A 22516-nucleotide genomic window follows, 5' to 3' on the forward strand; every position below is an offset into this window, starting at 1 on the left:
CAGAGAGAACACAAATAATGACTAAGCCCCCGAGAGTGTGCTCAGCACTACAGCTCTTAAAGGGACCCACGATGAGATTCCCTCACACCCAAGAGAACGACTCCTCGGAAAGATGAACACGTACGCGTTGGCAGGCGTAGGGAGGGAAGGAGGAATGCCGTACAGTGTTGGTGGGAATTAGTCCAACCACTTAGGAAAACAGTCGCTCAAAAGGCAGTGAGCATGGGACTCAGCAGTTTTACCTCTAGATGAGGACTCAAGAGAAAACATATTTCTACACAAATGCGCAAACAACCCAAATGTAAATCAACTGGTAGAAAAATGAGATATGTTTATATTGTGGAATAATTTTCATCCATAAAAAGAGAAAGACTTGTTTGTGGTATAATGTGAGGGAAGCTTGAACGCATCTTGCTAAGTTAAAAGAAGCCTGAAGCTAGAGTTTTCCTGCCTGGCCCACAGTCAGGACAAATCTCTGTCACCCGCCAGTCCCACGGCCGCTCAGACCCAACCAAGTAAACACAGAGACTTATATTGCTTACAAACTGTATGGCTGTGGCAGGCTTCTTGCTAACTGTTCTTATAGCTTAAATTAATCCATTTCCATAAATCTATACCTTGCCACGTGGCTCGTGGCTTACCGGCGTCTTCACACGCTGCTTGTCCTGGCGGCGGCTGGCAGTGACTCCTTCCGCCTTCCTGTTCTTTCTTTTCTCCTCTCTGTTAGTCCCGCCTATACTTCCTGCCTGGCCATGGGCCAATCAGTGTTTTATTTATTGACCAATCAGAGTAATTTGACATACAGACCATCCCACAGCAGAAGGCTGCCGATTGTTTATGTGTAATATACAGAACCTGTGAAACTACCGAGATGGAAACAACGGTGGTTCTCAGGGCAGGGGAGAAGAGATCACGACTGCTAACGGGCGAGGGATTATTGGGAGCAGTAAAACTTTGCTGGAATTAAAGGGTGGGGATGGCTTCACAGTCTCATGAACACACTAAAAACTGCTAAACTGTGTATTTAAAAGGCCGGGCCTGGGGCTTTGATTCAGTCAGTCAGTGCTGGCTCAGCGTGCACAGAGCCCTGGGTTCAACCCCCAGCACAGCATAAACCAGGTGTGGCGCAGATGCCTGTAAGCATTTGGGTGGTAGAGGAAGGAGGGTATGAAGTGCAGGGCCATCCTTGGCTGCATGACATTCTAGGCCAGCACACGCTCCTATCTGAGACAGATTTATGAAATGTAAGCTCACCTCTCCTTAAATAAAAGGAAACCTTACAGGAAGGATGTTGAAACAAGGAAGGTCTGAACAGGTTTCAGCGAGACTGCTATGACATTGGAGCTGTGGAGGTGGCTTAGAGATTAAGATCACTAGCTGCTCTTCCAGAGGACCTGGGTTCAATTCCCAGCCCCCACGTGGTAGCTAACAACCATTTGGTACTCCAGTTCCAGGAGTTCTGTAGACGCCAGGCATATGGGTAGTTCGCAGACATACATGCAGGCAAAACAGCCATATACATAAATATAGAAAACAAAACTTAAAAAAAAAATGGGAATCCTCAGTCCTCATCAGACTGGGAGGGGAGGGGAAATAGTTGGCTCACCTACTTTGGGAAACAGTGTGAAAGAAAGTTCCTCAGACCTCGTTTATACATCTAGCATGCGGCTCAGCGGTTCCATGTCAGCATGCTTATTGAAAAGAAATAAAACATATATGGGGGCTGGTGAGGTGGCTGAGGGGGTAAAGGCTCTCGTCACCAAGCCCAAGTGCAGTCCTGGAGCCTACATTGTAGAAGGAGAGGGGCAGTTCACACATACGTCCTCCCACCTCACACCATAGCATGCGCGCACACACACAGTGGCATGTGCGCGCACATACATGCAAAGTAAAAGAACAAAGTGTCGCCGGGCGGTGGTGGCACACACCTTTAATCCCAGCACTTGGGAGGCAGAGCCAGGCGGATCTCTGTGAGTTCGAGGCCAGCCTGGGCTACCAAGTGAGTTCCAGGAAAAGGCGCAAAGCTACACAGAGAAACCCTGTCTCAAAAAACCAAAAAAAAAAAAAAAAAAAAAGAACAAAGTGTCTATTGATAGAGAGACTTGTAAGTAAAAGTTCGTTACTGCTTCATCTGTAGTTGCTGAAAGCTGGAAGCAAGGGAATACTCCTCAGCAGTAAACGAAAGTGGACAACAAAAACCCTCCTGCTCCATCAGAACCAGACTATGCACAGAACGATTCTGTTGGGTGACGTTTCTAGGAAGGCAAAGCCAGGTAGACACCCCACACGTCGGTGCCCAGCGGTGGCCTGAGCTCACTCCAGCTCACTCGGCAGTGGTGGTAGCAGCTGAGGACAGACTGCCCTCGGGGATTATTTTATGGTGATGGAAAATGTTCTAGAACTGCATTGTGGTGGTTGGTTATACAAATGTTTAAATCTGCTAAGACCATTGGATTGGATAGGTTTTATGGTATGCAAACGAAACCTCAAAAATTGATTTAGAAAAAAAAAAATCAGTCAGTCTCAGACTCTGGATGTTTGAATTTGGGGGAAAAACAAAACAAAAACAAAAACCTCTCCCCTCCAGACCCGACCTCCCACGGACGCCAGCTTCAACTTCGATGCCAACAAACAACAGAGACAGCTCATTTTAGAACTGGAAAACAAGAACAGGTGAGAATGTGCTCTCCCACCTGAGTCCCATGGCCAGTGTCCCCTTCTGTGGGGTCCTCATGACCCCACAGACTACGCGGCTTCTTCGCTTGCTCTTTTTGCTTCTGTAAAAAACGGCCCCTTGTAACCGAGGCTGACCTCGAACTCACTGTGTAACTGCAAGCAGACTTTGCTGTCTGGAGGCTCCTGTCCACCCCTCTCCTACCCCTCAAGTGCTAGGATTGTGGGTGGCTCACCACACCCAGCTCTGTACGGCTCCTCAGTGGACAGGAGTAGCCCAGGACTGGGAGACACTGCATGCTGTCCGTTCACGTTGTCCTGTTACCTCTAGAGAGGCTCTGTCTGAGGACTCGTCCCACCCACCAGTGTGTCCCCAGGAGCATTTTGCTCTGTCTTCACAGCCCTTCATGGCCTATTCCACCACATGTATCCAGTCTCGTTTTCTCATAAAAGGCCATTTTAAATGTTGCTAAAAGGCCCAGGGAACCACACATTACACCACTAGGCAGTGAGAGGTAGACACCGGGACATGGGGACTGACCCTGGCTAGCAAGCACTGGGGGGAGATGGTAGCGGCCTCCAGTCAGGAGGCAGGAATCAAGCGAAGGGAGAGCATGGAGAGAGAGTTGGGAAGTCCACGTACGACCCATGTTGGGAGGCTGCGAAGAGTTCTGTCCCTGAAGTGGAGCAGGGTGAATACAACGTCCCAGTTATCGTTTCCCCTTCCTGGAGAGGGTTGAGGTCTTGAGAAGAGCGTAATCTGTGGGGAGAGCACCCGAGGAGCTGGCGGGGGGGGGGGGGGGGCGGGGGGGGGGAGACTGTTGAGAAGGTATCCCCTGCCTCAGAGCGGAGGGGAGAGGAGGCACCACGGGGGTAGAGCCGTGGGGAAGGAGACGTCAGACACTAACAGTGTCTCCCGGCATCCCCAGAGAGATCCTGCAGGAGATCCAGCGCCTGCGGCTGGAGCACGAGCAGGCTTCCCAGCCCACTCCCGAGAAGGCCCAGCAGAACCCCACGCTGCTGGCGGAGCTGCGCCTGCTGAGGTAGGCACACATGCCCCTGCTCCCAAACTGCAGCCTGGGGGGGGGGGTTCCGTACGGGGAAGCCAGCCCAGACGGCATGAGAGTTCCGTCCACCACGCTGGAGAACGTGGTATGAGGATGACCAGACCTGTAACGAGGCATCTTCCTCTCTGCCGCAGAAGCATGTGGGTTTCCCTTAAGTGGAGACATGGAAACCGCCATATGGAAACCAAATCCGATGTCTTAGTTCTTTCTTACCAGAGCTCCAGATTCTTGAATAGTGTGCCTTGCTGTTTGTGTTGTAGCGTTTAGAATTCTACATTTGATACTTAGTTTTGGGGGGAGGGGGACGGGGAGATAAGATCTCATTCTGTAGCCCAGGCTGGCCTGGAACTTTTAGTGTTATGTAGTATAGGCTGGCTTTGAACTTGTGGTGATCTTCCTTCTTCAGCCTCCCAGGGCTAGGATTACAGGCCTGCACCACCATGGCCTCCTCATACTTCCTCATGAATGTGCTAGCATCTGGGATACACATAGCTGAATAGCGGAGTTTTTCAGGTGCTTTCTTTAGATCCTTAACCATGATTTTGGTTAGGTAGGGATCAATGATTATTGGTTCTCTACTTGTTTCCTGTCATTTAGATTTTTATCATCAATAACCGAGTGTCCTTTCCCCCAAAGCTTCATTTCAGGCTGGACATGTCGGTCAGTGCACACCTTTAAACCCAGCCCTTGAGGCAGAGGCAGGAGGATCTCTATGAGTTCAAGGTCAGCCTGGTGTACGTAAGTTCCAGGCCAGCCATGGATGCATAGTGAGACCCTATCTCAGGGGGAGGGGGGGGGAAGCTTCATTTCAGTCTGTGATTTAGTTAGGCTGGTTTTTTGTTTTGTTTCGTGGCCCCCTTGTTCACTGCCACACATTTGGGATGGTCACGTGGTAAGTGCTTTACTAAGGAAGACTGAGGAAGCAGGTGCTGACTCAGCAGAGGGTCAGAAGAGTCTTCCATCAGCTTAGGACACACTTGCTTCACTTCCTTCGCTCAGCTCAGGTACAGGTGACTGTTTTTATCTCTAGAAAAGCAGAAACCGTCGTTCTGGTATCTGTTGCCAGAACCGTAGTTACCGGAAGTGTTTGGTGACAATATAAGGACCTGAAAAGCATTGCGGATTCAGTCAGCTGAAGCTGGTTCCGGGGACACCACACAAAGCAGCAAGAAGCAGAGTTTAAGTCCGAGGGGGATCTGTGGCTTGAGAAGTCGGGAGTCCAACTCAGAAACAGCTTCGGTAGCATGAGGCAAGGAGGCACGTTAGACCACTGAGCTAGGCCAGTTGCCTGTACACGTGCGCACACACAGTACAAAGCCAGTCGCAGATGAATTAAACAGAAAGACAGGACTTGAAAACTTCTGAGAGAAAACACAGAGGAATTTCTTTAGGGTTTTGGAATGGAAAATGATTGGTCAGAATTACATACAATGGAAAGAAACTGGTAAAGCCATCTACATAGATAATAAGACCAGCGGGGCTAAGGATGTAGCTCAGTTGGCAAAGTGCTTGCCTGGCATACACAAAGTCCTGGGTTCAGTCCCGGCACAGCGTAAACCAGGCACGGTAGTGCATGCCTGTAACCCCAGCACTTGGGAGGTAGAGGCAGGAGGATCGTAAGTTCGGGGTCACCCTCAGCTGCATAGAGTTTAAGGTCAGCATGAGATGAAGGAGACGTGTCTCCAACAAAACAAGGCGGGATTCACCTGTAGGTATTTCGTGCCGTTTTGGTTTTGACCTGTCTGTATGGGTTCAGGACCTGCCAATCACAAGTCTCTGTTTCCTCCACCTCCCGGGCAGGCAAAGGAAAGATGAGCTGGAGCAGAGGATGTCAGCGCTGCAGGAGAGTAGGCGGGAGCTGATGGTGCAGCTGGAGGGCCTGATGAAGCTGCTGAAGGTAAGAACCCGTGTGCTCTCCGCCCACCGCATCTCTCACCTAACAACATGGGGCCGCGGAGAAACAGTTTTCAGGTAAACTTGCGTAAGTGGAGCCTAATCGGGTATCAGTCACTGATATCCGCATAGAGCCTCCAAGATGCCTTAGCAGGTAAAGGTGCTCACTGCCAAGCCTGACCGTTTAAGTTCAAACCCCAGGACCCACAGGGTGGAAGGAGAGAACTGACTCCTGCAAAGTGACTCCCTGACTTCCATACACACACACACACACTCACACACACACACACACACACACTCACACACACATACACACACACATACACATACACACACACACTCACACACACACACACTAAATAAATAAAATAATAGTTTTGGAAAGAGTAATGTTCTTAAGTAATTGCTTTGGCTCAGTGGTTAAGAGCACTGACTGCTCTTCCAGGAGACTCACATTCTATTCCCAGCACCCACATGCAGCTTACAACTGTTTGAAACTCCAGTTCCAGGGGATCCAACACCCTCTTCTGGCTTTCACGAGCACTAGGCTCACAAGTGGTGCAAATACATAAATGCGAAGAAAACACTCATACACACAGAAATATAATAATTGCAAACAAGGACCTTTGTCAGTCAGACATTAACTATGTATAAATGAAAAGTATTTCTTTTTTTTTTTTTTTTTTTTTTTTGGTTTTTCGAGACAGGGTTTCTCTGTGTAGCTTTGCGCCTTTCCTGGAGCTCACTTGGTAGCCCAGGCTGGCCTCGAACTCACAGAGATCCGCCTGGCTCTGCCTCCCGAGTGCTGGGATTAAAGGCGTGCGCCACCACCGCCCGGCGAAAAGTATTTCTTAACTACTTAGTTTCTTTTATGACAAGTTTTCAAATAGCCTGTCTAAATATTTGGCGAACATCAATTGTCCTCTTTTGAATAAGAAGTACAGCAGCAAAAACTGTATTAGGGTGTTTGCAGAGTGCTGTGGATACCGTTCTATATAAATAAAACACTGATGGCCAGTGACCAGACAGGAAGTATAGGCGGGACAAGGAGAGAGGAGAATTGGGGAAACAGGAAGAAAGAGGGAGAGACATTGCAGCCACCGCCAGGACAAGCAGCATGTAAAGACGCCAGTAAGCCACCAGCCACGTGGCAAGGTATAGATTTATAAAAATGGGTTAATTTAAGATATAAGAACAGTTAGCAAGAAGCCTGCCACGGCCATACAGTTTATAAATATTATAAGCATCTGAGTGATTATTTTATACGTGGATTGTGGGACTGCGGGGTTTGGTGGAACCTGGAGAGAAGCCCTCCAGCAACACAGAGAAGCGGCCCCAGGAGAATATTTACAGCTTTAGAAGGGGATTTATTGTGGCAAGTAGCTTGCTCCATCATGGAGGCCGAGGCATCTACTAGGGAGACACGGGAAAAGCAGTGGTGTGACCCAGTGTGTCTGAGGCCTGAGGACCTGGGGTAATGACTGCGTCATCCGAATCCAGGAGGTGGGTTGTAAGGAATGGGGGGTGGGTCCACCTAAGTCCTGGCATCTCGGGGGCCAAAGCCAGGGGAGCCCCAGTGTCCCAAAGAGAGAGCACACACTTGTTTCCTTTGCCTTCTGGTTCCATCCAGTTCCTCTGTGGTCTGGATGGTGTCTTTCCCTGTTGGTGAAGGCAGATCTCCTGTCCTTGGTCTTCTGGTTCCAATACTCTTTTCAATACTCTCAGGACAGGCCTGGGAATACTGTAATCTCTGTGCCTAGCCTTTAACCCTGTCAGGTGGTCACAAAGGTAAACATCACGTAATCCAACTTACTCATCCTGACTCTTTACTATATAGGGGAGAAAAATCAGAATATCCACTCTAGGTTTAGTGTATAGGAGAAGTGAATAAATCCACACTTTCGGTTTTTTCGGTGTTTGCTGGAAAGCACATTACAGCCCCTTACTTTAGATCAGAGAAAAACGATGGTGTCGTTAAATGTCCTCACCTGCACGGTGTGTCAGCGCTGAAGACTCAGTGGATTGTGTGGCAGAGATTCGAGGACAGTTGCCTGGGCTGTTTAAGGTCCTACCTGGCAAGGCTGCGCCCGCGCCACATTGTACAGTCTGCCACAGCAGCCACAGCCCGCTGAAGAGAGCGGACTAAATCTGCGACGAAGGGGAGTTATTAAAGATTTTAAAAAGCAGGGTTGAGACAATACGGGGCAGGCTAGAAGAGCAAGACACTACATGATGATAGGAGGACTTGTGTGATCACCAGGCCCGAGGTGACAGGGGTCCACCTAAGAGTGGGAACTCAAGAAGGCAGTAGCTGAGACATCTCCTCCATGTCTACGTTCTAAGCCAGCCCCTTAATAATAATAAAGTGGGTCCTGGCGACTGGCACAAATGTTCTGTTTGTGTTGGAAACTGATGCTTGACTTCCTCAAGCAATTACTTCCTTCAGTCTGGAGTTGAGGGGTTTTTTTTTCCCCCTTGCTTGGTCTGGTATTTGGTTTATTTTACATGGACGGACGTGTGTCTGCATAGACCCTGTTACAGATTTCCTCTCAGACGTATTTCATGTGCAAGTGAGTCTAATTTCAAGAAAACCTTAACCAGAAACTTGATCGTTCAAGTTCCCTGGAGTGGTCAGGTGCTCAGCTCAGTGGCCCCATCCCCAACTCACGACGGCAGCTGTGTACATAAGCAGTTGTCTCACGTGATAGCTCTCGCCCTGAGAGGTGTTGAAAGCTACGCCTTTTGGAGTTGGCACACTTGTAGGCCAGGAAATGGTATGAGCATGCCCCTCCCGTTCCTGTGTCAACCTCTAAATGTTAGCCACACATGGATGGGAAAGTGCCCAGCTGTGATTTCTGGTTTGCTTTGCTTTGGTTTTTTGGAGACAGGGTCTTACTATGGTACCTTAACTGGCCTGGAACTCAGGAGATTTGCCTGCCTCAGACCTCTCAAGTGCTGGGGTTGTTGTGCACCACTGTGCCCTCTCTGGCCCTCCGAGGGCACCTGTATGCAGATGGTGCTCATATAGACAAGCAGGTGCACACACATACACATAAATAAAAAAATAAATCATAGGCCAGGTGGGTGGAACATGCTGTTAATCCCAGGACTTGGGAGGAGGAGGCTGGGAATCTAGGAGTTCAAGGCCAACCTGGACTGCATAGTGAGACCCTGTCTCAAAATAGTAGTAATAATTACTATTAATCATTATTCTGTGTCTATATATTTTTCAAGTTTCTAAATGTCACGTTAAGTAGTTGATGAATAATGACTAGACCCAGTCTCTGTCATCAATCAGTGTCAACAACTTTCTCCTTTGTTTTTTTCTTTTAATGATATAATGTCATTGACACTCAGGTACCAATGTTCTATACGTTTTCTTTATATTTTTTCTTGTTTGTTTCTTTTTTGGGGGAGGCGGGTTTCGAGACAGGGTTTCTCTGTGTAGCTTTGCGCCTCTCCTGGGACTCACTTGGTAGTCCAGGCTGGCCTCGAACTCACAGAGATCCACCTGGCTCTGCCTCCCGAGTGCTGGGATTAAAGGCGTGTGCCACCACCGCCCGGCTTTATATTTTTTCTTGATGCATCAATATGTAACTAACCTCTTTCTCAAACTACTTATTTAATCTGTAAGTAATTATGTGTCAACTTTTCTGTTTTTAACTCTTGCTTCCAATGTTTTTACTTCACTTAAATTTTCTAATATTGCGTTTGTGTTAGTTTTTAATACAGGCTACTGCCCAACAGTGGTGTCACACGTCTTTAATCCCAGTGCTTGGGAGGCAGAGCCAGGTGGATCTCTGTGAGTTCAAGGCTAGTCTGGTCTACAGAGCGAGTTCCAGGATAGGCTCCAAAAGCTACACAGAGAAACCCTATCTGGAAAAACTGAAAAAAACAAACAAACAAAACAAAATAAAAAATACAGACTGCCATAGAACTTACTTGTAGCTCTAGGCTGGCTTTGAACTCATGATCCTTCTGCCTCAGCCTCTCAGAGTTCTGGGATTATAGGCATCAACCATTATCCTTGGGTTAGACGGTCAGTGTCTTTGGAGATGATTGCAGTAACGATGTTATTACTCTTCCACCAGAGAGAAGAGATAGATTCACGTATTTTTAGGGAACATAAACCCTTCTAGATTTGTGCCTCATCATTACGATATCATGACCCTCTTTAAATCAGGTTAGTACTGTCTCTTGTCATCAGTCCATGCTGACTGATTCTAGTGGACTCATACAAAATGCTCTCAGACCTTATAGCTGACCTTTTTTACTGTGCTGACAGAGCCCTAAAGGCTTCATGTGACTAACTCTTGTGAGTTTGTGTAACACCAGCCTAGGGAACACTTTGCCAGAATCTACCCTCTTTCAACTAGGAGACCTCCTCAGTCCTGAGAACACTGCCCTGTCCATCAGCCCATCCCAACCTGGCCCATGTTTCCCGGATAAATTGTAGTAGTAGTAGTAGTAGTAGTAGTAGTAAATAATAATAATAATAATAATAATAATAATAATAATAATAATAATAATAATAATAATAATGTCCTGGGGCAACCTACACAGCAGAGTGAGCATGGTGTGGTTTTAAAACATCATTTCTGAAATCTCCATACTTCGTGTCAAGACTGATCTTGAGACGGTCCTCTACCTAAGCCTCCCACGAGCTGGGAACCCAGGCATGAGCCAACACAGCAGCTTCCCAGTTGTGTTAAACCGAAGCCATGGCATCTTCGTTACCAAACCTGAGGCACATGGTTATATTTAGCAGTGTTCTTAGTGTAGCCAGGATTTCGGCCTGTGAAGATTGCCCCACCCTCCTGACCGCTCTCACTATATAAACGTGGCTGACCTCGAACTCACAGAGATCCCTCCGCCTCTGCCTCCTCAGTGCTGGGATTAAAGTTGTGCGCCACCATGCCCGGCCCATCTAAGTTTCTGTTTCAGCACGTAGTGCCGGCAGTTTTTAAATTGCACAATACCTCTCCTATGGCTTCTTCCTTGCCCACTGAGAGCTGGAGATGCACTTGTCTCAGACAAGCATCCTTCCAAGCCGCAGCTTAGCCCCTCCATGCTGCAGATGTGTTGGGAAGCCTCTGACTTCTCAGGTGACCCAGGCAGTCAGTGCTCAGGGCCCCCGGTCTGCCCACTGGGGTCAGTCCCAATGCAGGCCTTTAGCTTTCAGCATTAAAATCTCCTTCCCCAGCTGAACCGGGCCTCCAGGGATTTCTTGGTGCTCATTGAGTTTTGAGTCCATATCTGTCTCTCCCTTGCAAGAATAAGAAAATATTCTCCACGTTTTCCCCGTCCTTTGTGCAGTTCCTTTGCAGTACCAAATCACTCTGCCCTCACATCCAGACCTGAGGACCCTTCAAGAGCAGGAGCATCTCCAAGCCTGTGTCCCTCCACCCATGTACGGTGGGGACCACTGCACCCACGGACCCAGCATATTCCTAGAGTATTTAGATAACCTTCTGTGCTAACAGCTATGCTCAGCCAGAACTCCCAGTTCAAGCCTCCCTGTAATTATCATTATTGGTAGCATCCGGCCAGGTCTATCACCGGATGGAGGAAAGTACCTTATCAGAGATACCTTTGTACTCTCTAAGAACAGACTTAAGCATCCAGGCTACTTGTTTGAGAAGGCCTGGTGGATGTGCTAATTAAGCTTAACTTCTTTCCCAAATCTTACCTCCAGTTCCAGATCTCCCTTTAACTATCACCAGAGGCATCTAGCTGTACACAGGTTGCCTAGAGACTGAGCACACTTTTCCCCACCCTGCAGAAAAACAGCAGACAGCTTGGACAGATAGGAGCCACAGGAAAAAAGAAGACAGTTTTATTTTCTCCCATTGACCTAGCAACTTATAGATTTTTAACATCCTTTACCAAACACATTTAAGGTTATAGTTGTGCACGTAAGATCCCTCTTCTTAGATATTACCCGTATTTAGCCTTTAGTTAGTTCATTAGTCACTTCCCCTTTGGGTCACAAATGGTAATTAACAACTAGAGCCCCTCTTTGTAATTCTTATCAACCCTCCATTTGATCCTGATAATGGACAATCACTGCCTGAGGAAGTTCAGGCTGAGTGTCCTGGGTGGAGGGGAGGATTGTGATTTCTGGGGGATATATAACTGTAAAACAAGGGACGAGGAGGAGAATTAAAGCGAATGGACCAAAGAACTCTGCGTGCATAGATTGATTTACCCACCCATGTACGGTGGGGACCACAGCACCCCCGGACCCAGCATGGTGGAGCCATCATAGCCACACATTGATTTATATAGTGGGGCGCCATGGAGGCTCCCTGACCACAGTTACCCATGATGAAAAGGGTACAGAAAGAAAAGGCAAAGAGACCAGAAAGACAGTGACTGAGGAGCTCAGGACCAAGGCAAGAGAAACTCTAAAGGTTTATCTTTCCTTCCTTCAGCTTTTCTACAGCTCTGGGTACTGCGTCCATCTGTCGACCATAGTTAGCATGTCCTGCTCTACTTGCCCTTACTGTAAGGTTATACAAGAGAAGTTAATAAAGAACTGAGATTGAGAATCCCATTCTTCTCTCCCTCCCTCAGACAAGCCCTTGTCATGTAGCCCAGGCTGTCCTAGAATGCAGCTTCCTCTTCCCTCGGCCTTCCCAGTGCTAGGTTTACAAGCATGGAATACAATGCATAGCTCTAAAATTCTTTTTAACCTTCCCCTGGTGGCGGGGGGGGGGGGGGGGTATGTTTTATTTTATTTGTTTTATTGTGACATAGTCTCATGTATTCCAGTCTGGCCTTTAACTTACTATGTGGTCAAAGATGGCCTTGAACTCCTGACCCTTCTGTCTCCATCTCCCTAGTGCCAGAATTACAGTCATGAGCTTCCATACCTGGTTCATGTAGTGCACAAATCAAACCAAGGGCTTCCTGCATGCTAGGCAGGTACTCTACCAACCAAGCTATACCCCAGTCCTTAGAATCCTTTTTCTGAGAGGCCTCCCAGGGTCTTGAAGCCGTTTCCTGTTCCGTGGGGGACGTGGGCATGTATGTGCATCCCCGCAGGAAACAAAGCAGCTCGAAAGCGAGCTGGCTGGTGCAGCTTCAGCGAAACTGGAGAAGAGGACAAGCACCTGTGATCAGGAGGAACTGTTAGACAGGATGCTACAACAGTGCTTCTCAAATCGAACCCAAGGCTCTCGGGACACATTTTGAGTGTCCCCACCCCCATCAGAGCTTTGGCTTAATGGGTCTCAGGTGGGGCCTAAAATATTCCCCTCTGAGATGACCCCAGGTAATCCTGATGTTGGTGGTCCATGTTCCACACCATGTACAGCTGCCCTAGAAATATGGACCTAAATATATACGAGCATTGTAAATGGTGAACTACAGTGATAATTGGAATTTGAAGTTGAAATTAAACTTCCTCTTCAGTTTCCCTTAAGTAGTTGAGACTCTAGGCTAACCAGGCCTAGTCGATGGTTCCTAAGATTCGTTGGAAGTCATCATTGCACTCATTAACTGGTTGGGACCAACTACCGTCATCTACCATATCCTACTGGCCTTCTGGTGAATCCGGCCGTTGCTCTCCAGATCTGTGCGTGGCCACAGTTTGCCTAGTTTCTCCTGTCATTTCTTCCCAGTGTTTGTGGTGATGGGCATTAATTTCTTTCTTTTTCTCCTCTGCCTCTTTCCATCGTCAACACCTCTAGGAGGAAGAGCAAAAGCAGGCAGTAAGTGAACTTCAGAATTCTCCTCTGGCCTCTCCTTCCGTTGCATGTTCCTCTGCTCCTTGTGTACATGTCTCATACCTTCCCCTTCGATCCTTGCATCACTGATCTCTGAGGAGCTGGTTATATGTGAAGCCCTCAGAAGTTTCCCTCCATGGTGGTGTGCCATGGCCTACGCCTGGGCTGTGCTTACCTAAGGGAGCATGTTCTTACTGCAAGCCCAAGCTTGTTGAATTTGTGCCCATTTAAATGTGCATGCTCAGCCAGGCTACCATTGCGTTTTCACATTCTTTTATTTTCTGCTGGTTTTATGTCCCAAGTGACCTTCATTGCTTGAAACAGCTTTCCAGGTGGTGGGAGTGACCTCAGGTCCAAATGATGTGTTCTAAGTGAATATGCATGAAAGTGAAGTGTTCCTTGGATGATTGTGGACATCCTATGGTTGCAAATAGGCCCTGGCTCCAACCGGCCTTCCTGGCCAAAGTAGTGATATTTCCTGCTCTGAGCCTTTGAGGGCTGGGAAATCAAGTGACTCAGGGTGTTCTGAGTGGCATGGTTATTTATTAATTAATTAATGGTGTTTGGGACAGTTAATATTTGATTTTGTTTTTCTTGATAGCTGTTATCCTACACACAAAAAAAATCGAGGGCTTGTCCATGATAATAACCTGGGATAAACTAAATTCAAGAGAGAAATATGAAATACTAATTCCAAAAAGGACTTTAAAACATTTGATTTAAAAATGACCCATCTTTTGAGGCTGGAGAGATGGCTCAGTAGTTAGGAACCCTGGCTGCTCTTCCAGAGGACCCAGGTTTAGTTCCTGTCTCTCACATAGCGGCTCACAAAGGTCTGTCACTCCAGTCCCAGGGAATCTGACGTCCTCTGCTGGCTGCCAAGGTCACTGCATGAACATGGTTCGCGTACATGCAGGCAAAATACCTCTACACATGAAATAAAATGAGAAAGAATTCTCCATCTTTTTCAGAAATATGGATGTATTAATGTGTTAGATTTATATGTGAGTATTTCCGGCTAGGAGAGCATTGCTGGTGTGTGGCAGAGACAAGGAAGAATGATGAGAGACTGTCAGTGAGGGAAGAAAGCATTGGGCCCAGCTAAGCACCCAGAAATCCCATGGACGTGAATGTCCCAAGTTTGCCGGGTTTGGGTCTTGCCTGGTTTTGGTCCTATTTCCTGAGTCACACAAAGGGTTTTTTTTGCACTTGTCCCTCGATAGGTGCATTCACCTGAGCAAAACAGAAAGATGAAAAATCAAACCCAGTTTTAAACATTGTTGCTGGAAGGTGACAACATCATCATTTCCATCCCCCTTCATTGATGAAAGAAAGCAAATCCCACGGCCACACTTGACTAGAAGAGGGTCGGGAAGTATGTTTCCAGCTTGTTTAGAAGTCAGAGAGGCCGGGCGGTGATGACGCTCGCCTTTAATCCCAGCACTCAGGAGGCAGAGGCAGGCGGATCTCTGTGAGTTCGAGGCCAGCCTGGGCTACAGAGTGAGTTCCAGGACAGCCACCAAAGCTACACAGAGAAACCCTGTCTCGGAAAAAAAAAAAAAAAAAAAAAAGTCAGAAGATGCTGGGGACGCCTCCTCACCCAAGCAGGAGAATGAGTGACTGGGCTGAGGGGAGAGCCAAGGACCCCAGTCCTTCCTGTCCCTCCAGCCCATGCCTTTGAAAGTCCCTTCCCCTCATCCGATGTGGCCAGCTGCTGACGCAGACGCCATTCCATCCGTAGGCACCGGCCACCGGTGTACTTCTTCTCTCCATCCCTGTACCCCGATCCCACTGGGTAGCTGACAGCACTTCCTGGGAGTCTGCTTCCAGAGGTCTTCCTCGCTAGCAGCTAGCACAACTTCCTAATGTCCCTGTCCCTGAATGTGACAGCCCAAAGGGACCCATGGGTTGGAGGGACCCTCTTCGCTGCCCGAGAAGAGGTCCCATGAGAGCGGCAGAGCTTCCTGAGGACGTTACGTTTTCTTCAGTTGTTTTATAGAATAACGTGTAACCTACAAAATAGCAATTGCCAGCCCTGGGAGGCGAATTTAATGCTGTCCTTGCTGTATCTGGTGGTCAAGACTGTGATCCTAACACTGGGAGATAGAGGCAGAAAGATCAGGAGTTCAAGAACAGCCTGGGAGCTGGGCGGTGGTGGCGCACGCCTTTAATCCCAGCACTCGGGAAGCAGAGGCAGGAGGATTGCTGTGAGTTCGAGGCCAGCCTGGTCTACAAAGTGAGTTCCAGGAAAGGCGCAAAGCTACACAGAGAAACTCTGTCTCGAAAAACCAAAAAAAAAAAAAAAAAAAAAAGAACAGCCTGACAGCCTGGTCTATAGGAGACATTATCTCCAAAACAAAATAAATAAAAAGTAAACAAAGCTAACCTTGAGCAGACATGATCCAAGCACAGCATACTTGTCCAGTGACTTTTCGTTCTGCATGAAATCACCATCTCCTGAGATTGAAAAAGGAATTTTCCATGTCCGACAGCCCGAGCACATATCCTGATCCTTACAGTCTGGTAGGACTGTGTCCATCTAGATGGGGAAACCCTTCTGTCCACCCCACAGAGCTTACACTGAGAACTCACACAAGGTCGGTTCTGAAGCTCCATTGTGGCTTGGAAGACGTTACATAATCCAGCTGTGTGTGTGTGTGTGTGTGTGTGTGTGTGTGTGTGTATGTGTTTTGTAAGATAAAAAAGATTCTAAGTCTTTAGAGCCAAGCCTTCTGTAGCCCATATCATTACTGAGTATGACAACAAAACTTTTTAAATGAAGAATTGCTTTGGGGTGGGGGTAGGGCAGAGAAGCCAGAAGATGCCAGGTCCCTGGCCCTGGAGTTACGGGTAGTTGTGAGCCATCCAACGTGGCTCCTCGGGACGAGCAGCAATGTTGTTAACCACTCAATTATCTTTCTGACCCCTGCAGGGGTTCTTTGTTAACTAGTGTCAAGATTCTACTCACAGAACCCTTCAGACACCAAGTATGTGGGGCTTCTGTACCAAACCGTTTTCTAATCCACCATGGATACCAACTGGTGGTGCTGTCATTTAGCTATTTATGATACTAACCGGATTTAACCCCAAGTCCCCAGGCTAAGGGCTCATCTCACAAGACTGACCCTGACTTGAAGTATCAGTTATAAGGACTGGGTCTCCTGTTCCCTGCACTTCTGTCTGATTTGACTGAAAACGATTTCCTCTTCCTCAAGTTTGACCTTCTGCAGTAACGGCTTGTGCAACTAAGAGAATCCTTATTTGCTGTTATCAGTTTGACATGAGGATGTTATAAAAGATACAAATGAGGCTGGGCAGCAGTGGGGCACACCTTTAATCCCAGCACTCAGGAGGCAGTGCCAGGCGGGTCTCTGTGAGTTCGAGGCCAGCCTGGGCTACAGAGTGAGTTCCAGGACAGGCTCCAAAGCTACACAGAGAAACCCTGTCTCGAAAAACAAGAACACAAAAACAAATATACAAATGAGCAGATAAAGAGATACATACAGCAAGGTCCAGAAGGTCCCTAGTGCCACAGTTCTTTCTATGCGCTGGGGACACTGTCCCCTGGCATGTGGATGTGTTCACTAACCCCTTCGTTCAGGTTGATGAGGTTCTGTTTCATAGGCATGATTGATTCAGTTACTGGCCACTGGTAATTAGCTTCGTCTCTGTTCCCCTTCCTCAGAGGTCTGGAGAGGGCGACAAGTTCTAACACTGAATCATGCCGTGGGCTCTGGCAACCAACTCCTATCCTGGAAGCTGCTTTAGCATATAGACACTCTAATCATTCCGGTGATCCCAAAGACTTTTAGAAGCTCTTGTGGCTGAACCTAGGGCAGAAGACCAAATACATACTTATTATATCACAGTATGATAAAGTCATTTTGACTTTACAAGGACTTGAGTGATGGATAGAACTGCTACTTTATAAACTCCGATGCCACCCCCTCCGCTCGCCCCTTGACACCTGCAGCAGGTCGGGCCCTGCACCTTGCCTGGGCAGCACAGTGGAGTTGACCCTGTGGACAGGGACGCGGGTGAGCCGGCCCTGAGGGCGTGAGATCGGCATAGCTGGTACCACCTCCTTCATCCGTGGTGTGGCGGTGGGAGTGAGGGAAAGATGCCCCCCCCCACAATGCCTGAGGCAGGTGGGAGAGCTGGCCTTGAGGTCTTAAGAGCAGGGAAGTTGTTCCTGCCCCCCACCAGGGACAGCAGCCCTCAGGACAACAGGTCCTGCATCTTGCCTGGGCAGCACCGTAGAGCCAAACCTATTGACGGAGGTGTGGGTGAGCCAGCCCCAGAGCTGTGAGCATGGGAGAGCTGTTCTCACTACTTGTCTGCCATGTGTTGGGGTGGGCAGGGGAGAGATACTCCCCCCGCCCCCCACATACACCTGTAGCAGGTGGGAGAGCTGGCCTTGACGTCATAAGAGCAGGAGAGCTGTCTCTGCCCCTCACCAACTGCAGCACTCAGGAGAGTGGTTGGGAAGAGTGGCCCCTACACGTTGCCTGGGCAACACAGTAGCTGGCCCTGAAGGTGTAGGTGTGGGAGAGCTGCCCCTGAGGGTGTGAAAACAGGAGAACTGACCCCATGCCTTGCTGATCGCTGTAGGATCTCTACCACAGAGGGCAACCACAGGATAACCAGAAGGAATCCCAGTGAGGGCTCAGCATCAATAGTATAGCAGAAGCCAGAGGCCTCCAGCCAGACAGACCAATGACTCTCTGTGATGAACACTTGCACGTAAAGATATATAGGTGAAAGGACTGTGTGACTCACTGTGCCACATTCCAGCTTCCTTGACGAGATTTTTCCTTTCTCTCTCTCTCTCTCTCTCTCTCTCTCTCTCTCTCTCTCTCCCTCTCCCTCTCCCCCTCCCTCCCTCCCTCCCTCCCTCCCTTAAATTTTATTTTATTTGGGTAGGGGAGGTTGCAAGGGCAGAGGGTGGCTAGAAAGGAAATGAAGAGGATCAAAATGCATGATGTGAAAGACACAAAGAACAAATAAAAAGGAAGTTGAAAAGAAGCTTTGATGCTAGGGGTCAGAGGTATAGCGCAGTGGGTAGAGCCATCCTTAACATAGATGGGGCCTTGGGTTCCATCCCAAGCACTGGAAATAAAAGAATAAATAAATCAGCACAGTTATGGAGGCTAGGGCTCTGTCTTCAGTCTCACCCACATTTTCCATGCCGTGGGAAACCTTCCCTAGCAAGCCTTCTGTCTTCCACTTCCTCCCCTTCTCTTTCCCCAGATACAAAGATTAGAATTGAGCGCAGAACTGCCTGCCTGCCTCGGGTCACACTGCTCAGCTGATGGTTGACTCGGTAGTTAACAAGCTCTTTAGGGGCTGGAGAGGTGGCTCAGAGGTTGAGAGCACTGACTGCTCTTCTAGAGGTGCTGAGTTCAATTCCCAGCACCCACATGGTGGCTCACAACCATCTGTCATGAGATCTGGTGCCCTCTGCATACATAATAAATAAATTAAAAAAAAAAAAAGTTCTTTAGACTGGTCCAGGCGACTCAGGGTTAATCACACCCAGAAACATCATGAGACCGTAATGAAAGGACCTTGGCAGCTCTCTTCACTGTTGTTTCTCCAGGTCTCTAAACCAGCCTGCTGCATGGCAGACAATAAATATTTGCTAAGGGAAAGAAAGCCACTGAGAACCAGAAGACAGCATGAGTTCATCGGTGTGTTAATTGTGAGGGGCAGACCCAGTTCCAATGCCTGTAGCAGTGATTCTCTTCCAACCACTCTCAAGTAATAGGCAGATCCACTCAGGAGACTAAGGTCTGACTCAGAAATTCTCCTGATAGTAAGGAATCAGCCCTGTGTGGTGGTGCACACCTTTAATCCCAGCACTCAGGAGGCAGAAGCAGGCGAATCTCTGTGAGTTGGAGGCCAGCCTGGTCTACAGAGTGACTTCCAGGACAGCATAGAGAGACTTTCTCAAAATTAATTAATTAAAATGAAAAAGAAAGACAAATTTCAGTGCTCCTAAAATTACAGGAGTGCCAAGTTCATATATGGATATGATATACTTGTATTAGTTCTGTCTAGAGAGCAGATTATCTGAAATAAAATCGCCATTTGCCACTGGTAGCGTATAACATGCAGTAGGTCAGTTAGGTCATTTGAAACTAATTTCATCACTGCTGAGTGGAAAATGCCAGTGTGGACCATCAGGGGGTGGTTGTGGGACTTGTCTGCGTGTTACAAGGCAAAGAGAGCCACAGACTGACGACCAGACGGCCCCAGTGAATATGATCCCCAGCACACTGGACCCCGGAGCTGCTGCTCTAGATCACACTGGAAGGACTTGAGATGTGCAGTTCCCTTTGGAGACGCCTCCGATCTGCATTTCCCTCAATGACTCAGTATGCCACATAGTTTCAGTTCTAGATCCCCAAGGCTCAGTGAAACAAGCTGCCCGTGGCCAGCGGTTCGGCTTTCCATAAAGAATGTGTTTCCTTGAGCATTTCTATTCACCTCTCATACAGCTCCTCCTCTGTTTCTCACAATGTAACAGAAGCCCGAATCTGCTTCCAACACAGCAAGAAATTGCCGTCTAGTCCCTGACTTAGAAGTGCTTTACCACATCTATTACGGGCCATGGACTTAGTCTGTTAGAGGATAAAAAAGGAAACCCAACACAAATTCCAGTCTCAGTGATAGGAAAGTAATTTTCTGGTTAGTAGGAAAGTCACTCTTTGGTTGACACAGTGCCTTAAATACAGAAGTACAAGCTGGGTCATCAACATCCTGAGCCTGAAATACACTCCTGCCACCCTGAGACTGCAGAAAATGTAGCTTCTGATGAGTAAGGATTGATGTTCGGTACTTCAGGACAATCCCACAGCCCTTTACCCTGAGTCCCAGTCTCTATGCGCACAGACTGGCCACCAGCTCTAGTGGCCTGCAGACAGCGTGTGGAAGTCTACCCAGGGTGCTTATTTATCAGTCTTGCATTAAGCTCACGGTAGGGCCCCAGTGGTTCCTTGTTTGGGTTTTGGTTTCATTTTGTAAAAAGAGGAACTATAATTATACTCTCATAGAGCCCTCTTGACGGCCAGCAAGGAGTTTTCAGAGTGATTAGAAAGGAAGAAATAATTCTTGGATCTGAGGAGCACAGCCATGTTTTCATCACTCCATGAAAGACAAGCCAGGAGAGTCTCATCCTGTCCTGTATTTCTGTCTTTTCCTTTCCTGACCATAATGTGTATACGATATGAAAACTGTCCCCCAGGAAAGTCTCCACACACTAGGACTGGAGAAATTCCCCCTCCACTGAAAGAACATTAAATTCTAGTCCAGGATACACTGTCTCCAGAACGCTACCAACCATCTAGATCTCAGCAAGCATCCCAAGAAGAGGCTTACTGAGCACAGCTTCTAGGTTTGGAACCCCGGAATCTGGAAAAATGAAGGTCCCTGCCAGCAAACAAGTGGAAACCGATTATCCCGGGTTAGGTGTGATCTTGGTTGTCATAGTCTTGGTTATGTGGCTAACCAAGAAGTCAAGTAGGAAGGCTTACTAGATGCCAGAGCTGTGCAGCTAAAACTCGCGTGGGAAACTGGGCTAGCAAGGTAGATTTGGAAGTCCTCAGCATAGAGTCAGTGTTGAAACCATCAACCCAAGTCTTAGGGGAAATGCAGAGTAGACAAAACAGAAGAAGAAAAGACAGAAAGAAAGTCAGGGAGGACTGTGGATTCCCAAAAGGCCAGAGAATTTCAAGGGGATAGTAACTAAGACAAGGAAACCCTTGGATTTGACAAAAGGCAGCAGTTACCAATAACCACCAAGAAGGTTTTCTTTCTGTCGCGTATTAGAGTACAGTCCTCTGTTGTTTTGTGGTCCTGGAGTTTTGGCCTGGGACCTCACACATGCTAAGAAAGCACTCTATTGCCATGTTACATCTCCAGCTCTTACAGATACCTCCCTAAAAGTAAAACAACACAAAATTTTTAATAATTTCTTTATTTTTATCTTATGTGCATTGGTGTTTTGCCTCTTATATGTCTGTGTGAGGGTGTCAGATCCCCTGGAACTGGAGTTACTGACAGTTGTGAGCTGCCATGTGGATGCTGGGAGTTAAACCCAGGTCCTCTGGAAGAGCAGCCAGTGCTCTTAACTGCTGAACCATCTGTCCAGGCCCTGGTTATAAATACCTCTTTAAAAAAACAAAAAAGCTTTATCTTGCCCAATCATCATCCTGCCCCTCCTTCAATAACCTCACCTCTGTGAAGGAAGGTAAAGTGGGTGTTAGTGAGTCGTATGTGAGCGGACAGCCCTTCTGACTGACAAGACCTTGATGGTAAAACCTCACTTGTATCTGAACAAGTGCACAAACCTCGTTACAGACCTCGTTTTCTTCATCTACCGCCGTAGTTCTTTGATGAGAAAAGGGCTGTACGGAAAGAAGGGTGTACAGAGATCTGGTTGGTTTATGTGACGAGTTTCTTTGGTGACTTGGAAATCCGCTGGCCCTCACTTCACTGTCTGGCTTCTCAAAATACTGCAGGCCTGCTGAAAGGAGAGATGTCACTCCGTCCACATCACCACCCAGCACCCCAGACTGATGGCAAAGACTGATGTGTGTAGTACTTGGTGCTCATCCTCACCAGCACCGGGAGGCAGATACAGTCGTCCCCGTTCTGCAGATGAAGACTCTGAGACACAGAGGGGTTAAGATGCCCGAGAGCACACAGCTAGCGAATGGCAGAGCTGGAATCTAGGTCCAGCTAGTGGCCAGGTCCAGACTGTAATGACTGCATTACATGCAGCAGGCATGTGAAGATCTGGTGTTTTTGCCTTGGTTTTCGTGTGTGTGTGTAGGTGCCTATGGAGGCCAAAAGAAAGAGTTATATCCACTGGATCTGGAACTACAGGTGCTGAGAACCAAACTCTGGTCCTCTACAAGAGCAGCATGTACTCTTAACCACTCTTGGGCCATCTCTTTAGCCCCAAGCAGAGTATTACTAAATGATAATAATACTTCTTCATACATACAAGTGGCATTTCAGCTGGCCTCATTGAATTGTGAAGTGCCATTGGTAGGTTTGAGCCGCTGCCTTCTCACTGACCTAGCCTTCGAAAAGGACCACATCCTCCCAGGGACCTGTCTAGTTTTGTCTCTCAGGTACATCTGGAGT

At 47.9% G+C, this 22516-nt stretch overlaps 1 protein-coding gene across 11 annotated transcripts in view; it reads left to right on the forward strand.

Annotated features, from left to right (window-relative positions):
* Positions 1 to 22516, forward strand: part of Dtnb (dystrobrevin beta) — a 212287-nt gene that overhangs the window by 168837 nt on the left and 20934 nt on the right. For 6 of the 11 annotated variants that reach the window (XM_076558737.1, XM_076558738.1, XM_076558742.1 and 3 more), the window contains 4 exons: positions 2588 to 2673; positions 3603 to 3716; positions 5541 to 5637; positions 13328 to 13348. In XM_076558737.1, coding sequence (XP_076414852.1) covers positions 2588 to 2673; positions 3603 to 3716; positions 5541 to 5637; positions 13328 to 13348 — 318 coding nt within the window. The remainder of the gene's footprint in view (positions 1 to 2587; positions 2674 to 3602; positions 3717 to 5540; positions 5638 to 13327; positions 13349 to 22516) is intronic. The other 5 variants (XM_076558741.1, XM_076558743.1, XM_076558747.1 and 2 more) reach the window with 1 other exon arrangement.

Source organism: Peromyscus maniculatus, chromosome 22 (genome assembly GCF_049852395.1).
Source record: "Peromyscus maniculatus bairdii isolate BWxNUB_F1_BW_parent chromosome 22, HU_Pman_BW_mat_3.1, whole genome shotgun sequence".
NCBI lineage: Eukaryota > Metazoa > Chordata > Mammalia > Rodentia > Cricetidae > Peromyscus > Peromyscus maniculatus.